Source organism: Tursiops truncatus, chromosome 4 (assembly GCF_011762595.2).
Source record: "Tursiops truncatus isolate mTurTru1 chromosome 4, mTurTru1.mat.Y, whole genome shotgun sequence".
NCBI classification, from domain to species: Eukaryota; Metazoa; Chordata; class Mammalia; order Artiodactyla; family Delphinidae; genus Tursiops; species Tursiops truncatus.
The window spans coordinates 131,281,988-131,299,141 of record NC_047037.1 but is presented as its reverse complement, the minus strand read 5'-3'; the positions used below and the strand labels follow the sequence as shown (position 1 = coordinate 131,299,141).

The 17,154-nt window shown below is 47.5% G+C and overlaps 1 protein-coding gene across 2 annotated transcripts in view; it reads right to left on the bottom strand.

Moving 5' to 3' along the window:
- HUNK (hormonally up-regulated Neu-associated kinase) overlaps positions 1–17,154 on the bottom strand; it is a 113,362-nt gene that overhangs the window by 33,979 nt on the left and 62,229 nt on the right. For both annotated transcript variants that reach the window (XM_073804438.1, XM_033856016.2), the window contains exons 4-5: positions 14,013–14,148; positions 886–1,013 (exon numbers count right to left, since the gene is read on the bottom strand). In XM_073804438.1, the coding sequence (XP_073660539.1) occupies positions 886–1,013; positions 14,013–14,148 (264 nt within the window). The remainder of the gene's footprint in view (positions 1–885; positions 1,014–14,012; positions 14,149–17,154) is intronic.

Sequence of the window (17,154 nt, the reverse complement as noted above, 5' to 3'; positions counted from 1 at the left end):
AGGAATGCATTTCATCTTGGGTGCCATTTGGCAAGCATTAAATTCCGGGTCAGCCTCATGGATGCTTTATAAACTCAAGAAGAAAATACCTGATAGCAGTCAAACAAAAATGCTATATTTTAACCATGTTTCATACATTGAAATTAAATAATTACTCCTTTTTTCTTTCTTGGCCACAGGCCTGATCTTAGTGAAGCTGAGTTTATTCTAAGGAGCCAATTAAATGAATGTCGAGGCCAAGCCAAGGCCAGGAACTTGAAGTGAATTGTGAAACAAACCAAAGAACAAACTGTACTAATCTGCTGGATCTGAAACCAAACCTTAATACGAACTGTTTACTGAAACGTGAACCAGGTAAAGTTGAGTGTACTTTCCAAACACACCTGATGATTCAGTTTAATCAAGTAACCAAACCTATATATATTTAAAAGCTCCTGAACAGGCTCAAAAACTCACATTGCTAAACAAATCCCAGACCAAAGTTGAATGAAACTAATATTTCTTTACAGTGACTTGACTAAGGAAGACACAACAGAAACGTGATGTTCAATTCTTTTCAAAGTCAACATTATAATATGGTGAGTTTTAAAACAAGCCAGCCTGAAAGTATTTTTCCAAGGGAGACTATACGATCCTTTTGATATGTGTATTTTGTGCAGAAGGAGGAAGTTAGGGGTTCAGAATTACAACGGAAAAAGAAAGGATTGAGGAGAGTGCCTCCTTAGGGATGGGAAACCCAACCATATTTTGCGACTTAGCTTTAATACTAGGAAGAGACCGAGTACAATCAGAGGGTCGTCCTAACTCCAGTGCTGCAAAACAAACACTGCTTCCAGTGGTCAGAGTGCAGCCCTGGACCCTGAATCGGAGTGGCAGGTGCATTACCTGTGGAGAGCTGGGTGGGAAGGGGGTTCATTTCCTTGTCCACCATCTTCTGGTACAAAGCCCTCAGGCTAAAAGGCTCCACCGTGAAAGGCAGGGTCCCGGTCAGCATGGCATACATGTTCACACCTCTGAAAAGAGAGACACCAGAGCATGAGACCAGAAGAAGACCCCGGGGAGAGGAGGACAAAGAGGACATGGGCTTGGGGAAGCTGCAGTCCTGCCACTTTCATGTCCACCGCGGTGCTCCTTCCTGGTCATTTTCTAGAACACTCAGCTCTTCTCTGAAACAGCAAATGTGAAAGGCGTTGGTGAAAGCAGAACTCTGACGATTTGCACAGGCAATCAGAAGAGGTTAAAGAGCTTCAACATGATACAAATGAACTTATTTACAAAACAGAAACAGATTCACAGACATAGAAACTTATGGTTACCAAAAGGGGAAGGGGGGGATAAATTAGGAGTTTGGGGTTAACAGATACACACTACTATATATAAAATTGATAAACAACAAGGATCTACTGTATAGCACAGGGAACGCTACTCAATATTCTGTAATAACCTATTATGGGAAAAGGATGAGAAAAAGAATGGATATATGTATAACTGAATCACTTTGCTGTACACCTGAAACTAACACAGTATTGTAAATCAACCATACTCCAATATAAAATTAAATTAATAATTAATAAATAAAGAGCTTCAAGAGCTATCCCAGTAAGGAGGGGAAACTATGTCCCTTCCTTCTGGAAGGAAGTCCAGACCAAATGATGTGAAAAATACCTGGGGAACCTCATATAAATAGGAACCTCGAATAAAAGTAGGTCTGCCGTGATGTGGTTTTCCAAGTACAGTTTAAAAGGTGGATCCTGCAGGAGGCCAGACCAAAAACTACACAGCAAGACCCTGCCCAGGAGGTCAAGTCACGGCATAGCCGGCGTGCCTGGCTACCACTCAGCCCTTTGAGACAGAAGTCTCAGAGCCCACACTGGTGTTCTGCTCTTCCCTTGAGTTCTGTTTTGGCCTGACCCTGGAGAAATTCCTTTGGGGGTGGGGAGGGGAAAGGAAGTCTCTTTCCCACTTTTATTCTCTATCTTATTGTTTATTGAGAGATTCGGCCACCCAGCTCTGGACCAGTATCTCAGATGTGGTCAGAATACCTTCCGAACGGGCTTAACTATACTTCTATCCAAAGCCAAGCTAGAGAGCAGCAACATCTCTTGGAGGATTTTTATTTTCCTGATGTGAAATCCTAATATCATTTTGATGAGATTTCCTGATGGGGATGAAATGCCTTGCCTGCCAAGAGGTCTGAAGTGTTCAAAAGAGCCCAAGGGAATGTTTTAAAAAGAGGCAACAGGATCTCCAGTCAAAACAAATCCAATGAGACGGACTGAAATGAAGACCCTTGGGGCCCGATTCCACCAAGGCGCCTCTGAATCACAGCGCTCTGGAGAAGGACAGGTACAGAGCCCACAGGCTCCAGCTAGAGATCATTCTCGAATTGCAGGCATATGCCAAGACCCAGCTCCTGCTCTGTAACTCGCAGTCGAGTTAGGGAGACTGATACGTCAACATTCATTCCACAGATGCTTGCAGGTCGGCTCTCTGCCCCAGGCAGTGGAATAGATGCTGGCTCTGGGGCGGGTGGGGAGCCAGACAAGGAGCCGCCATCTTGGACTTAGAATTGGGTGAAGGCTGACAGCCAGCAAGTCAACAAATAAACAAGCACAGTTCTTTCCAATAGCGAGTGCAGAGGGGGTACGAAAATGCTGAACTCTGCTGCCCTTGACACCAGAGGAGTGGAATTAAGGGCGACAGAGGACTATAATAAGTACGTGAAGATGGGAGGCCTCTCAGGGGTAAGTATATGTGTGTGAGCTTATCTGTCTTGGCCGGCTGGATATGAGGAAACACTGTGTAGACCAAGAAATGGGGACAAGAATGAACAAAGCACATGCAGAGCCGTTTAGAGCAGCGTTTTCCTGTGTGTGCTCAGTGGAACACGTTTCCCAGGACAAGCATAGATGTTGGGTGAATAAACCTTCTATGGCCAGATAATGTGGGGAGTAGTCACCTGGCATTAAGTGGATGGGGGCTCAGAATGAGCAGGAGACTGTGTCATGTTGTTATTAAAGTCTGAACGGGAGGGATGGCGTGCAGTGGAAAGAGAAAGGCAAATCAGCAATAGAGACGTCTGAAGGGGATGCAAGATGCAAACATGGAAAGCCGGATGGTGGTGGTGAGCGTGATAGAAGACAGGAAGCTGGGAGGAGAGCCAGTTTGGGGGCAGAGGGAAGGGGTGTTAGGGGATGTAACCTGTCTGAGAAACTGGGATGCAGTGCTGCATTGTGGGTCTGTTTGAGGCAGAGCCAACCATCCTTGCTTGGAGGACGCTTGGAGACTGATGAGAGGGGAGAACTAAGAGGGCCTCCAAATTTTATCGTTTTTGCATCAAAGGGGTCTTGGACACACGGCTCTTATGGATGGAAACCCCATGAGACACTCCACGAGGTTGTTGCTGGAGACCCCTGAAGAACCTCAAACAGCTTCCAACCTCCGTAAGGCAGCTCGGGCCATTCAGGGCAATGCATGGGGAGGGGCTTCAGATACGAAGGCCAAAGGCTACAACTTCTACCGGTTGGCTGTGGGACACGACCAGTCAATCCTGTCCCCGCTCACCTCTGTGTGCCTTAATCCTGGCTCTGACACTCACACCTAAAGCTGAACAGCCTGGTACTTAAACAATATCATCTTTCCCACAGGTGTTTTACGGTACCCAACCCATACAGTGATTCTCAAACTGAGGCCCAGGGACACAACTTCAGGGGCTCAGCAGTCCTACTTTTGCTTTTCTTGTGGTGACAATACTAAAACATTTGACAAAGCCCAACCAGGGACATGGGCCGGCCGCCATGTAACCCAGTCACCCTCCAACTGTACACACTTGACTGCAGTGCCTGCTTTTGCGTTTGTGTTTACCAACACACACTTTTATTAAGGTGTGTGCTAACATATATCACCTTTATTATCATAGGCCAATGAGAACGGAGCCGAGGTGGACTTAATTTGTCAGTGATGTCTCTGTGCTTATATCTGTGGGAAAGAAAGCCTCCTGATTACCTGAAGAGTGTGGTGGTTCCCAAAGTGTGGTCCTCAGGCCAGCAGCCGAGGCATCACCTGGGAACTTGTTAGAAATGCAAATTCTGGGGCCCCGCGCCAGACCTACTGAGTTTGAAACTCTGGGGGTAGGCACCCGCCCCCCACGTGCTTCCCGTGCACACCCAAGGTTAAAAGCCACTCAAAGAGTGAAAAGTGGTGAGTGAGTGCAGTGATCACAAGCTGGGACTGAGCAGCTCAGAAAGCCTGTGCCCAGCGGTGAGAGCCACACTCAGACCGCGTACAGCAATTCAGCTCCCACCCACAGGAGCCTTAGCATTTAGTGAATGTTGCTCATTTGAATATTTGGGGGTTCTTTTAGTCTTGGTTAGATTTAACTTGTAAATGAGTTTTGGTTTTTCATTTCTACAGGACCCTAAATAAAAGGAGTTTAATTTTTTTTTTTTTTTTTTTGCGGTGCGCAGGCCTCTCACTGTTGTGGCCTCTCCCGTTGCGGAGCACAGGCTCCGGATGCGCAGGCTCAGTGGCCATGGCTCACGGGCCCAGCCGCTCCGCGGCATGTGGGATCTTCCCGGACCGGGGCACGAACCCGTGTCCCCTGCATCGGCAGGCGGACTCTCAACCACTGCGCCACCAGGGAAGCCCAAAAGGAGTTTAATTTTACATGCAAGCACAATAAGTAAAACTTAAATAAAAATCACGAGTCAACACGCGGGGTTATAAGAGTGAACGATACTGAAGTTTGACGAATATCGCCCTCTGACCGTTTCTATTTCCCTTTATCTTTAGGGACACAGAGCATCCTGTGACAGGTGGGGTGCCTGAAATAGTGCAGAATGCTACATAAGGTAGCATGTTATGGTAATGGGACGGGGATCCAACTGAAGAAGTTTGGTGAGTGTGGTATATGGGGTCAGAGAACTGACTCTAAAAGCTTTATGAACTTTCTTCCTTCAAGGAGTTCTTAAGACGTCAAACCGCTTGTCTCCTTGTTACCCCTGGCTGCAAAAGATGACAGAAATCTCCTCCAGGGCTTCCCTGGTGGCGCAGTGGTTAAGAATCCGCCTGCCAATGCAGGGGACACGGGTTCGAGCCCTGGTCCGGGAAGATCCCACATGCTGCGGAGCAACTAAGCCTGTGTGCCACAACTACAGAGCCTGCATTCTAGAGCCTGCGAGCCACAACTACTGAGGCCGCGTGCCACAACTACTGAAGCCCGCGCGCCTAGAGTCCATGCTCCGCAACAAAAGAAGCCACCGCAATGAGAAGCCCGCGCACCACAACAAAGAGTAGCCCCGCTCACCACATCTAGAAAAGCCCGCGCACAGCAACAAAGACCCAAAGCAGCCCAAAAAAAAAAAAAAAAAAAAAAAATCTCCTCCAGTCGCTGCCCCTCTCCACAATCTGGCGGTGACCACAGATAAAGGTAGCAGATGCTTGTCTTAAAAATGGTGCCCATGAACTCTGTGGTCAGACCAGGATCGAGCAAGTGGTTTTTATAGTAATTCTACCTGATTATTTCACCAAACTCACTCCAGGTTTCCATTTCTCTTGGAGGAGTTTATCATCAACAAAAAACAGTCACAAATCTGTAAAGAAGACCCAGCTCTCTCATCCAGCGTCTCTCATCTATAAAACGTGGATAATAATAGTACCTACATCTCAGGCTGTATGAGGGTCAAATGAACTAAGCCACAGAAAGTGCTGAATGCTGTGCCTGGCATAAGTTTACTGCTTGATAAATGTGACCTGTCATTTCATCACAAAACTTTTAAAAACGAGAGATAAAAAGCTCCCATTATATTTGTACCTTATTGCCAAATAATAATAGAAACGTACATTAATAGTCCTACAGCCTCAGCAGATTTGAAAAGGGAAACCAGACTGAGCATCTTAATTCCCCTCCCCTAGAGTTTTCATACACGTTTAATATCTGGATAAAGAGAAATCCAGTCCCTTTGACATTTCAGAAGGATGTGAGAATACCAAGGGGGAAATGTGGAATGCGGTTTATAAACCTCTGTAATCCCATAGAATTAGTAGGAGTTTCAAAACATGCTCAGAATTTCCTGATGTGTCTTTTGAAACACGGCCCATGGGCTTTCTAGCTTCTCCATGGCAGACATGGGGCCCCCAAGAACCACAGGTAGTTTTAAAGAAAGAAAGTAATGAGATGCTGGGATGAAGGAGGGCAGCAAGCACATACAATTCAGGGTTTTCCAAGCAGAAAGAAATAAGGATGGAAGCAAATCCAGAGAGGCTGGCCAGGTGGAATACTGTGATGTCAAGAAAGAAGGAAAAAGTGCCACTGAAGGGCAGCTGGAAGAAGAGAGGAAGGGGCCCCAGGAAATGTAAATGTGGAATCTTTGGGATTAAATCAGGAGCCAAATGGTGGTCCTGATATTAATCCGAAACACAAAAATATTCCCTGGAGGAAAAGTTGGGGTATCACCTGGCATCTCCGAAAGGAAAGACATAGAGTCGCAGCTCCCTGGAGAAGTCAGCCAGCAACTTTAACAAGACACAAGGGACAAAGCAATTGGCAGAGCTATGGTGTCAGGGGAGGGTGTGGATACGGGTTCTCACAGGGCCGGTGGGCAGCCCAGTTTATACCAGGGTGAAGCTGAGAGAACCTTCAGCTGACACACCTTGCTTCTGTGTGATTCTTCAAGAAAGAAACTGCCTTGGAAAAATTAAAACTCTCCACTTAAAATCAATAGCCTTCCATCTTTCAGTATCAGTTTTCAGTACAACTTCTGATTTAAGGTCTTAAAAACAGAGCAGGAACAGATCCATCCATTTGGTAAATCTCAAAGTTCACAACTGCTCCATTCAATGGTCTGTGTTCAGCAAGAAATCATTTTCTTGTGGATTTTAAGGCTTCCCCCCCCTCCCCCCACACACACTTTTCCTTTTCCTCTCCTATTTTAAATGCACGTGCTGGCTACAAAAACAAAAAAGTCTTGTATTTTATAACTGAAAAAGCTCAAAAGCTAAAGAAACCTTCTCTTTTAAAAGTCAAAGGCTCTAAACTACCCAAAAGAAGCCATCAGGCTCCTCTTTCTGCCTGCTTCTCCTGCCATCTTTCATTTTAAGGGGGCCTGAATGAAGAGAAAACGCTATCCTTCCAGATTTGAGCCCTGGAAGTAGCTGATGGTGTCTGGCAGTACTTTTACAAAACAGAGTCTGAGGACTGGAACAAATTCTCCCGCTGTCCCTCCTGAATGCTTAGGTCTATATGGGGATAGTAGGGCTGGGAACAAGATGTCACCCCTCGGCCAACTTGTCTACCCAAAGAGACAGCACTGGAACAGAGATTTCCCACAAAGTGAAAACAGACTCACTGAGCCTGGGAAGGTGGTCTGGGTGTATCGTGCAGGACACTCCACTAAGTACCAGGTCTTCACAAAAATGCTTCCCTCACCTCAGATGCCCCCACGAAAGCAAAGAGCGACTTTGGTGAAAAAATGTTGCATTCTCAATGTTTTGGGGATAGAACTCTCACTTTCTGTTTTCCCTACCCTTAGAGAGTCACGGAAGTTCTCCCAAGAGCATTGTAATATTTTGAAAATTAAGTTAATTTGGATTCTTTTCATTTCAAAAGTACATCTGCATTAAAGGGTTTTTTTAATTAGCATATATGCCACTCTGAGGAAAAGTCAGTTGCCATAAAAAAAGTTCACTGCACCAGAATGGGTATTTAATATTTGTGTCTGAAATTTCAAAATTCACTGGAGATAGAGATATAGATATTTCATTCACAGGGGTTAAAGGAAAGAAGCGAATGATCTTAAAGGTATTCATAGGGCTTCCCTGGTGGCGCAGTGGTTGAGAGTCCGCTTGCCGATGCAGGGGACACGGGATCGTGCCCCGGTCTGGGAGGATCCCACGTGCCGCGGAGCGGCTGGGCCCGTGAGCCGTGGCCGCTGAGCCTGCGCGTCCGGAGCCTGTGCTCCGCAACGGGAGAGGCCACAACAGTGAGAGGCCCGCGTACGGCAAAAAAAAAAAAGAAAAAAAAAGGTATTCATATATAGTTCAAATACAAAAACAATGACCATTGAAAATAACGGGAGTCCCCCAAGATGGCACACGTCTTTTTCCATTTCCATTGTTAATTCCTGATTCACTAGAGGAGGAGGATCCTGGGGGCCCCATTTGTGGGGAAGAGCTTTCTTTCCCAAGCTTTCCTTGAATGACAAGCTGGTTTTCTCCCTGAGTCAGTGTCAGAAGTCTTGAAGAAAGGCCCCATCCCTCTGTCAAGGTCCAAAAGAAACCTCTGGAGATGGGAGTTTGCTTTGATTTCGGAAGCAAACTCTTCATTTTATTTTTTCAGAACAATAAAAGGGATGTTTTATAATACTGGTGTCTGACCCAGGGAGAAAATTGGTCCCACTTTCACTCTCTTTTTAAACAGCCTTTAAAATTAAATTCTCTTTGGGTTTTCCATTTCCAATGCCGCCAGCAAAGTCGTGGGCACCAAACAGAAACCTAACCAGTGTCTCAGACACAAACATCCCAAAGCAGTGGAAAATTAATCTCTCAAGGAAGGTTCTGAAGTTTTGTTTTCTCCAAGATTAAGAGCAAGAGGAATCAGACTTTTCACAACTTCCCGCCTTTGAACAGGCTGTTCCCTCTGCCTGGAAAGTTTCCCCTCCTTTTCTCCATCTGGCAAACTCCATGTCATCCCTCAGGAGCAGATTAAAGGCTCCTCTGATGCCTTCTTGAATTTAACCCAGCTGGGCATCCTCATTTGTTCTCAGCACCGTGCCTCCTGACATGCTCTATTTGTTTTCAGGTGAGACTTCTAGGTCACCTATAAGCAGGTATCTTGGTCAGCTTGGGCTGCCATAACAAAATACCACCGACAGGGTAGTTTAACCACCAGAAATTTATTTTCTCACAGTTCTGGAGGCTGGAAGTCTGGATCAGGGTGCCAACGTGGCCAGGTTCCGGGGAGGTCTCTTTTCCTGGCTTGTAGACAGCCACCTTCTCCCCGTGTCCTCACACGTCAGGGAGTAAGCAAGTTCTTCTTAAAAGAACACCAATGCCATCATGAAGGCTCCACCCTCATGACCTGCCAAAGGTTCCACTTCCAAATACCATCACACTGGGGGTTACGGCTACAAAATATGAATTTGGGGGGGAACACACTTGTCCATAGGAGTAGATAAGTATGTTCAATTGCAAAACACACAAACAAAAAAAGACAAAGGCCACAAATTCCTTGCTACTCCCCCATCAGGGGGTGGAATCTCTCTCTCCTCTTGACTCTGGGCTTTGCCCAAAGAGACATGAGAAAAGGTAACACAGAGGCATCTTGAAAAGTGCTTCTGCACCAAGGCTTGTCCTCTCTTGCTCCAGGGACTCTCCCACCATTATGTGAATGAAATTCTACATGTTGGTGGTTTTCTTTTGTTTCTGGTTTTCATGCAGCCAATAATGTACGGGGAACAGCAAGGACTGAGACTTCGGTATATGGTCTGACCTTTTGGTGACCTCTGCTGGGGGGCTGTGAGGGGTGACCAAGACTTCAGCTAGTCCGTTTCACTTGTCAGTTAGCGCACTTGATTCACTGGGAAGGAGAATGGCTCTTGGGATCTGGAGTGGTGAGTTTTTACTCACCTTTCACCTTTCCTGAGATTGCAGAGCTTAAACAAAGGAAATCTCACAATTCTGGAGGCGCAGAGTCTGTGATGAAGGTGTTGGCAGTGTTGGTGTCTCCTGAGGGCAGTGAATGAGCATCTGTTCCTTGCTGCTCCCTGAGCCTCTGGTGGTCTGCTGGCCATCTGGGGTTCCTTGGCTTCTAGATCCATCACCCTGATCCCTGCCTTCATTGTCACATAGTCTTCTCTCTGTGTCCAAATTTCCCCTTTATGTGAGGACACAATCATATTGGACTACAGCCCATCCTAATGACCTCATTTAGCTCATTAAAGACCCAATCTCTAAGTAAGGTCATATTCTGAGGTCCTGGGGTTTAGGACTCCAACATACCTTTTTCTGGAGGGACACAAGTCAATCCATAACTTTTTGTTGCCCACCTGCTTATAATTGTCCAATAGTCTCTCACTACCTTTAGTGCAAAATTCAAACCCCTTCCCACCCCTTCCCACTCTACAGCCTTCACACATCCTGTTCTGTCTGCCTACAGCCTTCTCCCACACCTTCTTCTTCCCATAGCTGATTCTTCTCATACTTAGGATTTGGCTTTGAGGTCTTCTCAAGAGGCCACCCCCAGCCTTGTTCCCTGCATCCCGCCCACTTCTTCCACAGCCATTACCGCACTGAGTTTACAGCTTTTTAAAAAATTGTCCGTCTGCCCCACTAGTCTGTAAATCCTACAAGAGGAAGTACAACATAGTAGAAACAGTAGAGGGTGACGATGAAAGGCAGACTCCAGAGTCAAACCCCCTCGGTCCATCTTGGCTTGATCGCACACAAGCTGTGTGTGTTATCTGGGCAAGTGCCTTCAGCTCTTCATGCCTCAGTGTCCTCATCTGTAAAGTGGGACAACAAAGCGTTCCCTTGAAGCGCTGTGAGGCAGACGAGATGAGCTAAAACTCGCAGAGCCCTTGGAACGCTGCTCGTCACTCAGCGGGAGGTATGTGAGGGTTAACAGTGATCATTACAGGAGCAGGACGGACCATTGTGCACTCAGAACTCGGCACAGGGCCTGACTCCACAAATATCTGCTGAATGAACAAATCTCTAGTAAGCCAATATAGGGCTCACATAGCTTCCTTTTGTTTTTCAAGCTTTATCAACAGCTTCTAAAAAGGGCCGAGTTTATACCATCCCTGTGAATTAGGTGTGGGTCATGTGGTCTCATCCCCTAGGGAATGTTCCAGAGTGTCAGCTAACACAGAGCTGCTCTGGGGAAACCTTGTTTCTAAGAAGGAATAAAACATGACCCTTTGTAGCTGAGCAAGGGTAAGAATTTACTCCACCTCAACTCCCCACCTCAGGGCACCAGAACAGGGACTCAAGGGGCTGCGGTTTCTGGTCTACCTGGACGCATCCCACACGGGCCTCCAGAGCTTTGCCGTGATCAGCTGAAGCCCAGTGTCTGTAAAGTGTCTGACCGTTTATCAAAGGCTTTGACATACATTACTTGATGGTATCATGACTAAGAATATTGGCCCTATTAGAGCTTTCAGGAGACTTTCAGCTGCACATCATCTTCTGGAAAAAAATGCGATTAAGTGGAGGTTAGCAAAGAAGTGTCCAGCTGCCCCAGACACAGCCCTACCAGGCCAGCAGCCAGGGTGGAGGCGGGAGGCGAGAGTCCGGGCATCCTGGTCTTGGGTCATCTCCATTCCTCCTGCAGCTTCCCCTTTACCTGCCCTCCTCCGAGGCCACCATTACTTCTGGGTAGAATCACTGGATGGATGGCGACACAGCAGGTGGCAATGGACCATGTCCCTTTACTTTATTTTATTTATTTATTTTTTAATTTATTTATCTTTGGTTGCGTTGGGTCTTCGTTGCTGCGCGCGGGCTTTCTCTAGTTGCGGCGAGCATGGGCTACTCTTCACTGCGGTGCGTAGGCTTCTTATTGTGGTGGCTTCTCTTGTTGCGGAACACAGGCTCTAGGCATGCGGGCTTCAGTAGTTGTGGCACGTGGGCTCAGTAGTTGTGGCTCGCGGGCTCAGTAGCTGTGGCTCACGGGCTCTAGAGCTCAGGCTCAGCAGTTGTGGTGCACGGGCTTAGTTGCTCCGCGGAATGTGGGATCTTCCTGGACCAGGGCTCGAACCCGTGTCCCCTGCATTGGCAGGCAGATTCTCAACCACTGTGCCCCCAGAGAAGTCCCAAGTCCCTTTATTTTAATCATGGGGCCCCAAAACTAAGAAGTGGAGCATCTGTGGTCACTAAATGTGGATTCCTTTCCCACGTCAAGGGACTCAGAAGAAGAAGTAGGAACAAAGTCCGAGCTTAATACTGACCCTCAGATGGTGCTGTCTTTTGCAGCCTGTGCTTTTCATTTTCCTTTGTATTTCCCCACACAGGATAAATGATTTGTCCCCATCTTAGTGTTAGCACAAGGGGACGAGTGACCCCAGGCTGGTTATAAGGCCAGGCGCTCTCCTACAGCTCTGACAATCCACTGGCTTCTTCCTTCCTGCCTTCCTGCCTTCCTTCCTTCCTTCCTTCTACCAGCAGTTCTAGACTTTGCGGAGGTGCCTGCTTTGTTAGTCGTGGGCCAGAAAGGGTCCCTCTCACACAGGCTGAGCTTCATCACCATGACAACCAGGGACGACACTGTATTATCCAGTCCCCTCTAGAGCAGGACCTCAAGAGCAAACTGTCACCTCTTCTCCAACCTCTCTTTCCCTTTGATCACTATGTCGCCCACCCCACTGCCTGTCACCACAGTTTTACGTGACACCCCTGAACCCCTGGTCTTTCAGACTCCCCATTCTCCACATTTTTTTTTTTTTTTGGTACACAGATCATCCCTCTGAAAGCTTTCCATTTAGCCTAAATACGTACCCTAACTGTTAAGCAGAGAGAATGATTATAGACTCAAACTTTCATAGTCACCCATTAATAAGTAAATACTTATTAAGGGCAGATTATGTACCAGACACTTATGACACCAAGAATGGATTTCACCTGTGTATTGACTCTGATCCATTGGTGTTGGCTGCCTGGAGGGCTGTGTTGAGAAGGATTCTGAGGCCCGTCTGGGCACAGTATAAAAAGAGTCTGGGATTAGCATTGCCAGTCACACCACCCAGCGCACCTCAAAGAGAAGGTATCCTCTGCCTCTGCTTCCTTCTGCCACTCCCCCCTACCCCAGTGGCCCCCAGCAAGTCAGCAGCACACGGCACCCTCTCTACCTGCAGCCTTCACACATCCTCTGGAGAGAGGGAAGGAACCGGGAGCTCAGGCTGAGGCGTGAAGAGCCCTGAGTGCAAAGCGCAGCTCCCACACCTACAGGCTGGGTGGCTCTGGGCCACTCTAACTACAGAGCTGCCCTCCTGTCTGTGTAAAAGAGGGTAAGAGCCGGCCTCACAGGTTGTCCTGAGGAGCAAAGGGGACAGTTAGCTTCCTTCGTTCCTTCTTTCCTACCTTCCTTCTTCCCTCCCTCCAACCCTCTCCAGCCCAGGCTCTGTGCCAGGTGCTGGCATCCCCGGAACAAGAGATGGACTCTGCAGTGGTGACACTGGACAAACACCGGAATGTGGGAGTGGACGGGCCATTCAAAGAGCTGGGAAATGGCATTCCAGGCAAAACCAACAGCGAGTGCTGGCCAGGGGGGAGGGGGATGGGGGGGCTTGAGCAAAATAGGTGAAGGGGATTAAGAGGCACAAACTTCCGGTTATAAAATAAATAAGTTACTGAGATGTAACCTACAGCATAGGGAATATAGTCAATAATACGGCAATAACTTTGTACAGTGACAGATGGTTGCTAGACCTATTGTGGTGACCAGTGTGTAATATACCTAAATGTCGAACCACTGTGTTGTACACCCGAAACTAATACGATATTATACGCCAACTCTACTTCAATAAAAGAAAAGAAACAGCGAGTGCAAAGCCCAGAGGTGGGGAAGACAAAACAGAAGCTGACATGTGTGAAGAACCGTGAGCAGAGGGTGGGGTGATAGGTGCAGAGGCAGGAGAGGTGGGCAGACCCATGAGGTCTGGGGCCAGGCAGCAAGGCTGGGATTTACGCTGATGCTGGTGAAAAGCTTTGGGAGACTCCAAGCAGGGGAAGGATATGAGTGACCCGTGAAACCAGAACGTGATCTCGGCGAGGGCACGCCTCTGTTTTCTTCCCTTCCGGCACGTTAATGAATTTTGATAAAGGCCTTTCGGGCAGTTGGTGGAGAAAAGACAGAAAGAACAGAGGTGGAAATCAGGACCCCAAAGAATCACTGCATATATATCCCAGAGCCTATAATTATAATTCATGCTCATCAAATACTCAAAGGTTATTTCATAAGAAGGGAACAGCGGAGACAGCAGGAGGGCGCATTCAGTCTTAGAAGCTCAATAACTCACATGGACCAGACATCGATTTTGGGGCCGTATTTCTTCCTGGCAAGGAGTTCGGGCGCGGCGTACGCGGGGCTGCCACACTGTGTGCTGAACGGGTCGGAGTGGCCCAGGATCCCGGCACAGTTGCTCAAACCAAAGTCTGCAAAGAGGGGAGGACAAAACCAGCCCTGAATTAGAAAACCATGGAAATGAAAAAGGGGGGAGGGTTGGGGGAAGCAGCAGGAAAGGAAACATTCTCTCGGGCTAACACATCATTTCACATCCAAAAGGAAACCCAGCAGCTGTGAACCGTAACCTCTGGGTATGGGTCTCAAGACAAAAGTTCCCTTGCTGAACTGGAAACATTTTCTATCAGGCCTCACAGTCAAATCCAGCGAGAGCTAAAAAGTATGTTGAACCAAAACATATTTTCATCAAATCTTGGAAATGAGTCATCCAGAAAAAAAGACAGGCTTGCTTTCTAGGACTAAAGGCAGAAGGAGAAAACGAGCAGAAGTCCTTGGAGTCGGCCTGCTGGCTTCCAAGTGGCCAAGTGGGAAAAAGCCGAAGGAAGATTGATTTTCTCTGGCTGGTGTTGGTGTCACCCCAGGTGACATGCGATCCCACCAGTTAGAGCTGACTTTTTTGGCTGAATTCTTTCCTTTCATGCAAGTCTCTTAAAAATGCTCCTAATGCATGAGGCAACATATGGTGATTTGACGAGGGGGGAAAAATACACCCAACAATTTAGACAACGCTGAGCGTTGGCCGGAAAAATAACGCCAGAAAGATAGCAATGAGAACTAGACTAAATGACCTCCTAGCATTGCTTTGGTCCTGGATGATTAAGGCCGGGGGGAAGAAGAAAGAAGCGCCCGGCACATCTAAAGCCATACTGGGTCCATTGTGCCTTTTGTGCTGTGTTTACTTTTGATCTTACAGATCCTGTAACTGACAGGTCATTAGAGGGCTGTTAGTGTTAGGTGCTCATCTGATATCTTTCCTCCATCTTCGTTGATTGAAGAATTAAGAGCATGGCTCCTCCTTTGAACTTCAATGTAAATATTATGGTTCTGGTCCCCAAACAGAAGGCTCAGGCCCCGGGGCTCAGTCAGAAAGGGGCTGTGGTCGGAGACAGGCTCCACATCGGGAACAAAACCCTCGCACTTTCTCAGCTGGCAAGATATACATCTAATTTCGTTGACTGTTTTCTCCTTGAGGCTAACACGTCTCCACCTGCAAAGCCATGGCTCTCGTGAAAGCTGCGGAAAAGCTCAGGAAAGGAGAGACACAGGGTGGGTCTGTGCTATGAGTCCGCGAAGCTACTCACACACCACGGATAAAGATGCACCACCAAAACTTCTCCCCACAGTCGCTGGTGTAAGCCGTATAAGGAAAGAGCGCTTCTGAACAGAACCCCAGGACTTCCCTGGTGGCTCAGTGGTTAGGAATCCGCCTGCCAATGCCGGGCACGTGGGTTCGAGCCCTGGTCCAGGAAGATCCCACACGCCGCGGAGCAGCTAAGCCCATGCGTCACAACCACTGAGCCTGCAGTCTAGAGCCCGCGAGCCACAACTACTGAGCCCGTATGCCACAACTACTGAAGCCTGCGTGCCTAGAGCCCGTGCTCCGCAACACGAGAAGCCACCACGATGAGAGGTCCACACGGCAATGAAGAGTAGCCCCTGCTTGCCGCAACTTGAAAAAGCCCGCGTGCAGCAACGAAGACCCAAAGCAGCCAAAAATAAATAAATAAAATGTTAAAAATAAATAAATAGAACCCCATCCAAGCAGAGCTCTGAAAACACATCAAGGCTCTGAAGATCACCCAAACTCTTCAGCTCAAGATTCGAATGAAGAATCAGAACCAAAACTGGGGTGAGGAAACCAACCAGGAATGCTGCCTGTTCACATACTTGACTCTTCCTTTGTTTGGGAGAGTTTTTTAAAATATGATTTTATTCCTTCCTCTTAATCTCCCTCCTCCTCTCTTCCTCTGCTCTCTACTCTTCCACTCCCACCCTGACAAATAGGGGGACAAAAGGCCCCGATTTCTTTTCCCATCGGCCCAGCCTGCAATAGCAGGCCGCACGTAACCTGCCCAAAAAGGCCCTTCCGGGGCTCCACGGCTCTCCTGGATTAGCAGGAGATCTCTGTTCAAAAGGATCTGAGGGCCCTGCTCTCAGGTCCCACCCTGTAGTATCACTGAAGTAGGAGAAGTGGGGGCATCACAAGTAGAAAAATCATATTGAGCTTTAAACTGAATGGCGTTTAAAATTCCCAAAGGAAATTTAAGGAAGCAACCAGTGTGTGAAGATCACCCACTCTGGTAAGACGGAGAGGCAGCGCCATGGAATACACATCATATTAACCGGGCCAACATTTCAAGGAATATTTCTTTAACAGTCATGTTAGAGGCCCAATCTCCTAAGAGCCCCTAAACTAAAAGCCTCCCTTTCGAATCTCCGTGGGGTTCCATTAACTGTGCAGTGGTTGAGAGTCCGCCTGCCGATGTAGGGAACGTGGGTTCGTGCCCCGGTCTGGGAAGATCCCACACGCCGCGGAGCGGCTGGGCCCGTGAGCCATGGCCGCTGAGCCTGCGCGTCCGGAGCCTGTGCTCCACGACAGGAGAGGCCACAACAGTGAGAGGCCCGCGTACCGCAAAAAAAAACACAAAAAAACAAAAAAACCCACAACTCCTTCAATTACTCCCTCACCTCCTGACTTGGGGTCTACAACAAAGTGCTTGATCTTAAAAGAGGGCAGCGGAGGGGAGATAAGAGACCAGATCACCCCCTGTGCTCCCAGGCAAGCTTGTGCACACAGCGTCTTGCCTTGTCTTAAGTTTCAAGAAGATAAATAAGAAGAGGATCTGGGGAATGCAGAAGATAAAATCTACATTTAAGTGACTTATGTTGACCTAGTCGAAAGGGTTTAATTTAAAATATATTGTAGAGAAATAACTAATATGTTTCACATTCATAACTGTAATTATTAAAATTTTACACATATGCCTATAATTAGAATTGTGAAACTAGGGAGAAGTTGGCCTCCCAGTAATGTCACATGGGTCTGCCTCAATTAGATTTGGTAAACGCATAAGCCAATTATCACTCAATTTTCTGGGAGCTACACAATGAATTTGAAAAGACGTCGTCCAAATGAA